The sequence below is a fragment of the Anomaloglossus baeobatrachus genome, chromosome 9 (assembly GCF_048569485.1).
Source record: "Anomaloglossus baeobatrachus isolate aAnoBae1 chromosome 9, aAnoBae1.hap1, whole genome shotgun sequence".
NCBI classification, from domain to species: Eukaryota; Metazoa; Chordata; class Amphibia; order Anura; family Aromobatidae; genus Anomaloglossus; species Anomaloglossus baeobatrachus.
In genome coordinates, this window is record NC_134361.1 from 202,375,939 (window position 1) to 202,381,938 (window position 6,000).

Below are 6,000 nucleotides of genomic sequence, written 5' to 3' on the forward strand. Positions count from 1 at the left end.
TAATGTAAGGTGCACTGGGGAAAAGCGGAGCCGAAGTCCGGGCATAAGCCACACGTCAGCAGCCAGAGAACAACGTCAGAGTCAGGGACATGGGAGGAGAGAGGTAACAACAGGTCCAGGGTAGGAGGACAAGATCACAGCACAAACGGGAGCCAGAGCACTTACAGTAGGCAGAAACTACAACTGGAAGCATTCCGAGTGAGGTTGCTCCCTAATGAAGCAGAGCAATCACCTGGAACGAGGCACCTGGAGAGAGGCCCCTCCCAACACCAGTGCAGGAAACGAGGACACTAAACCACCTGTCCACCAGTGCAAAATAAAAAACAGAACACTGGTTCTACTGGAGAGCAGAGCACCATGGATTAGAACCATGACAGGTAGGTCAGACATCTGACCGCTGCTTCATTTATTCTTCTAGAAAAAGCCAAGGTAGTCCCAAAGAGAATGAATTGATCGGTTCTAGCATTGTTAGTTCTAATGGGGTATAAAAATGCCAAGTTCTGCCATTCAGTGAGGGTAACCACTGATCGGTAAATTATTGTTTATGCCATGGATAAGTGATAACTTATTTTCTCCGGACAACCCTTCTAAAGGGCGATATTCACTTAAAAACGTTTGTTTGAAATGTGGCCAGAGTCTTCACTAAGGTCCTTATTTTTGGTTAATATAAATCTGTGGATGGATTTCTAAATTCTCCAGAATCTAAAAACTTTGACGTAGAAAATTACCTTGTCCTGAAAATTGTCTTTTAAGTAGAAGACTGTTCAACCACTCAATGTATCTCATGACCTTTTTGATATTTCTTGACAGCGTTGGCATCGTCTGACTGAACCCATCTGGGGAACCCATCATTTAGAGTACATGGCACCTGATCCAGATGTCAAGAGTTTGACCAGCTTGAGCCCTGTGTCTGATAACAAGGTCATCATCTTCGAGAGTGTTATGTGAAGTGAGCGTCTACCACCCGCGTTCCTCTGAGGGTTTTCCTTGGGTCCTAATCTTCGTCTTTAATCAGTGACAAAAATAGACACTAAATTCCGACTCCCAATGCAAACATCTCCTCCAACTAACGCTGAATCATCGAGACGTGAAATGATTGTCCCACACCGTGCGTTGGTGGTGATGGTGGAGTGAATGTGAAGGATTTGTCATAAGGTTGGGTACTTCTACCTCTATAATATGGTCCGATTTGAGAAAAAAAATCTGGAAATTTACATAATGAACTTCTGTTACTGCAATCATACTAATTTCTGTCATGGATTACCAGCAAAATTTTTGGTTACAAATCGGTTTTCTCATGTTTCTAAGTAGGAAGCATCAGGTGGCCAAAAAGTGGACAGGTTGTTGAGATCTTCCTAACCAAAATTGTTATGGTTGTCCTCTTGTGAAAAAAGCTGGTAGGAAATCATCCAAGACACGACTATTCTTTTAGATCTCCAGTCAGGCACCTTGTAGTAGTAGATACCAGTACCCCTAGTATGTATTAATGGAGAATCTCACCAACTTGGATATACACATTCTGTACCGATTTGCAGAATCTAAAAGGAATATTTATGCCAAAAATGAGTATATATAGAACAGATGCATTGAATAATTCCAGATTTACTCTTTAGGGGGATTTTGCCTAATGCTTTTGGGATATCAAAATAAATCCCTGTCTTCCTTTACTACCAGGAAAACTGATCCAAAAATATCCGTGAAAACAAAAAGCAGTCCAAGCACCTATAATGCACTATGGCGCGTTGTTTGCCAACATAAATAATACTGGTGTGTTGGGTGCCAGCAATCAACACAAAGTTAGATGACAAGCTGACAGGTTTAACCCCTTAAGTCATCAGCATTACATCCCATGCATGCACCCTCTAAAGGAAAGTGGGATGATGTGACCAGGTCAGTTCATTGACATCACTGCAGATAACAGCAAATGTTGAATTTGCACTTTTTTTCTTTTTTTTTTTTTAATTATTTTTAAATCAGTATATTTGTACATGCACGTTGTATGTACAGGTGACCCCTGAGGACGCCACCGGTATTAACAGACTTGTAAAAAAAAAAATACTAAATCGCTGCTCGTATTAGTATTCGTCCTCCTGCTGAAAAGGGAGATCTCTGCTGCTATAGGCACTGCTGTGACCGCCGTCCATTTTGTGCCTCTAGAAATAGTGAAACCTATGCATCAACCAATGCAATATCTTGGTATAAACATGAAAAATATTATATATACACATTTAGATGTGTGTGTTTATGTGTGTGCATAAATATAAATATATATATATACACGTGTGTATATATGTATACATATATATATACAAATATATATATATGCAGTATATATATATATATATATATATATATATATATATATATATATATATATATATATATATATAATGTGTGTGTATATATGTATACACACACACTCATGTAACAAACAATATATATATTTTTGTTTTTTATATATATATATATATCTAGATATATATATAGATATATATATCTCTCTATATATATCTATATATATATAATATGTATACATATATACACACACGCACCCATCTATATATAAATGTGTCTATATACTGCCCAAAAAATACAGGGAACACAAACAACAAAATGGTATTTTAGTGTTCCCATTATTTTTTTGAGCAGTATATACAGTATGTATATATATATATAGTTATAAATATTTTATATATATATATATATATATATATATATATAGCTATATAGCTATATGTATATATATATATGTATATATATATATATATAGGTGTGTGAGTATGTATGGTATGTGTATATATATATATATATATATATATATATATATATATATATATAAAATGTGTGTGTGTGTATATATATGTGTATATTCATATATTATATATCATATATATAATATATATGTAGTTATGTGTGTATGTGTATATATCTATAGATATAGGTACATATGTCTACATCTATATACATGTACACACACACATATAACAATGTATATGTTTTCATATATATAATATGTATACATATATACACTCACATCTATATATAAAAATATATACAAGCACGTATATCTATATATCTATATATATATATATATATATATATATATATATATATATAAAATGAGTTAGGGAGTGCTGAAGCACTGTGGGCCAAAACTGCATCAAAGACCAGATGGGTCTGGACGGGAACATGGACTGAAGACTTGATACATCCCAATAATACAAGCCCCCCATCTCTATTCTACATGCCCCATTGTGAGAATTTACTTTGTACCTGAAACACACCAAAAAATGGTGCATGCCGGCTGCATATTTGCCAACAGTGCCCAAAAAATGGCAGGCTTATGATAATTTGCATCAAAAGAATTCGTTCTATGGCATTTTGGTTCAAATTAGGCAGGACTTAAAATATCCCTGAACCTCCCAACGGTTGGTCAATATGTGACAGGTTCTCACTACCGTACGGCACAGTGCACCACGGGAAATCTACAAAACCTCCAATTTTCCTACAAAAATACTTGAATCTGATCAAACGCAAAACGACTCCCTAATAGTGATGAATTACGGACTGGAATGATTTGCGCTTCCCTTCCCAGCATCCTTAGCAGCAGATTTAGTTTGCTCAAGAGCTTTTTTTCTTTAAAAACAAAAAAATATAAACAAAAATGCAAATTTCTAATTTTATTATACATATTTTTGTGCAGCAAATTTTTATTTTCTTGTGATAAAACCTGTATAGAGATAATGTTTTTATGAAGGAAATATGAAAAATGCTATATTTTGTGACTTTTGTGAAAAGGGAAGAAGAATTAGGGTAACTATTTTTTTGTGGGCTTTTTTGCAGTAATTGTGATTCTAATATACTTCTCAGCCATGTAAAAGGAGATTCAGTATTCAGTGTAAATGAAGGAGTCCCTGGGGCAAATATAGGCTTAATTTTTACATATAGTGCACTAGGCCTCAATGTTTGCTCATAGTGACCAATCAGAGCTCAGTTTACACTTCCTAATCTACTTTAGGGAAATGAAAGCTGAGCTGTGATTGGTTGCTATGAGCAACAAATAGGCCTCATTTTTACATACAGTTCACTAGGCCTCAATAGTTGCTCATAGTGACCAATCAGAGCTCAGTTTACACTTCCTAAGCTACTTTAGAAAAATGAAAGCTGAACTGTGATTGGTTGCTATGAGCGACAAGGCCAGTCTATCTGAAATGAAGCCTATATGTTTTCATTAGGCATCCTCAGACCTTTATATGTGTTCATGGACTACATATATATATATATATATATATATATATATATATATATATATATATATATATATACACACATACATATACATATATATATATATTTTATATATATATATATATATATATATATATATATATATATATATATATATTTTTTTTTTTTTTTTTTTTTAATGGAGGCTAATTCAGCTATTACTGGTTAAGAAATGATAATTGAGATTATAGATAATGGCGATCAGTGCAACCAATCAGAAACCTACTCTTATTTTGTCAATGAAAGCAAGCATCTGATTGGACGCCGATATATTCTCTTAGCAAGTGTCTTGAAGAATGATGACGAGAGTCTAATAAAGTTTGAACAAATTGAATGTAGATTACAGGAGGTTTTAGGGAAAAAAATGAGGAAAAATATCAATCATGAAAATGTGAATTTAATAATCTAGTGATACATTTAATTTCATGTGTCACTGTCTCTCATTACAAGCAGCCATTGTTACTACATGGATACATGGAGTACTTAAAGGGGTAGTCCACTTGACCATTGTAGAATAAAAAAAGGAAGGGACACTGATGTCAAATATATATATATATATATATATATATATATATATATATATATATATATATATATATATTTATATATATATATTTATATATATATATATATATATATATATATATATATATATTTGACCTCAGTGTCTCTTCCTTTTTTTATTCTAATATAATAATAATAATTTTTTATTCTATATAATATATATATAGTTTTCTATTATCTGGTGCAGTATTTTTGTCTTCCAATCCGAAAATGTTGGCAAAAGCAAAAGGAAAACAAGAAAACAAAAACACTCAGAAATATTGTTCTCAGCAGCACTTCACCCCATAGTAACATAAAATGTGCTGTTGAGAATAATGGGCGAGCCCCTGTAATAAGTCAGTAGATGACCGCTGATTTGGCTTGTATATAGCTGATTGACGGCCATATATCAGCCTGTGTAAATAGACCGTTAAGGTGCCCACCCATCTTAGATAGCTGAAAGCCGAATTCTCGTCTGGCTGCCAGCTATCTCTTTAGACTCCTCCAAATGCATGCATGCTCAATTTGGACAAGCATGCATGTATTTTCAGCGGGGAACATGTTTAATCAATCACGCCCTTGAAATCATGAGTCAGGGGAAGTGGGGATACCCCCAATTGGCTATTTCTAATGTGCATGGTGCCTTTATTAAGAAAGCCTGTGAGTCATGCTTCCCCCGCCTACACACACAGTGACTGACAGCTCGCCCTGTCTATATACATACAGTGTCAGAGTAGGACGCCTGGGGGCCACCAGTAAAATGGACTCTGGGGGCTCACTGATTGACTTCATGAAAATATTACAGTCACAAATTTCCCTATGCTTCTTTATAATAATATACTGGGTAGTTTGTAAACTGAGTGATGAGCTCCTTCTTTTATCTCTACAAAGCGAAACAAGTGAATTGTGCAAACTACTGATTATGTTGTTGGGGGGTAAGTTACTTATTACTGCAAAGGGCCCACCAGAGGATTCTCCGGTACTCCTGTGGGCTAGTCCAAGCCTGTACACACATAGGGCAGGGACGGCAGGACTCAGAGGCTTTCTTTGTGAATTTATCAATTTATACTTGAGAAATACTATACTAAATGATAGAAAACTATATATTCTCCTCCTCTGTACTATGCTGCCCCAGATAGAAACCTGAAAAGTCCTCTTTAAATCAATCGG

General features: G+C 34.7%; 1 protein-coding gene across 1 annotated transcript in view; it reads left to right on the plus strand.

Moving 5' to 3' along the window:
- SLC6A8 (solute carrier family 6 member 8) overlaps nt 1–2,249 on the plus strand; it is a 69,875-nt gene extending 67,626 nt beyond the window's left edge. Inside the window, exon 13 of the mRNA XM_075324264.1 lies at nt 811–2,249. Within this exon, the coding sequence (XP_075180379.1) occupies nt 811–948 (138 nt within the window). The 3' untranslated portion in view covers nt 949–2,249. The remainder of the gene's footprint in view (nt 1–810) is intronic.
- The last annotated feature ends 3,751 nt before the right edge of the window (nt 2,250–6,000 follow it).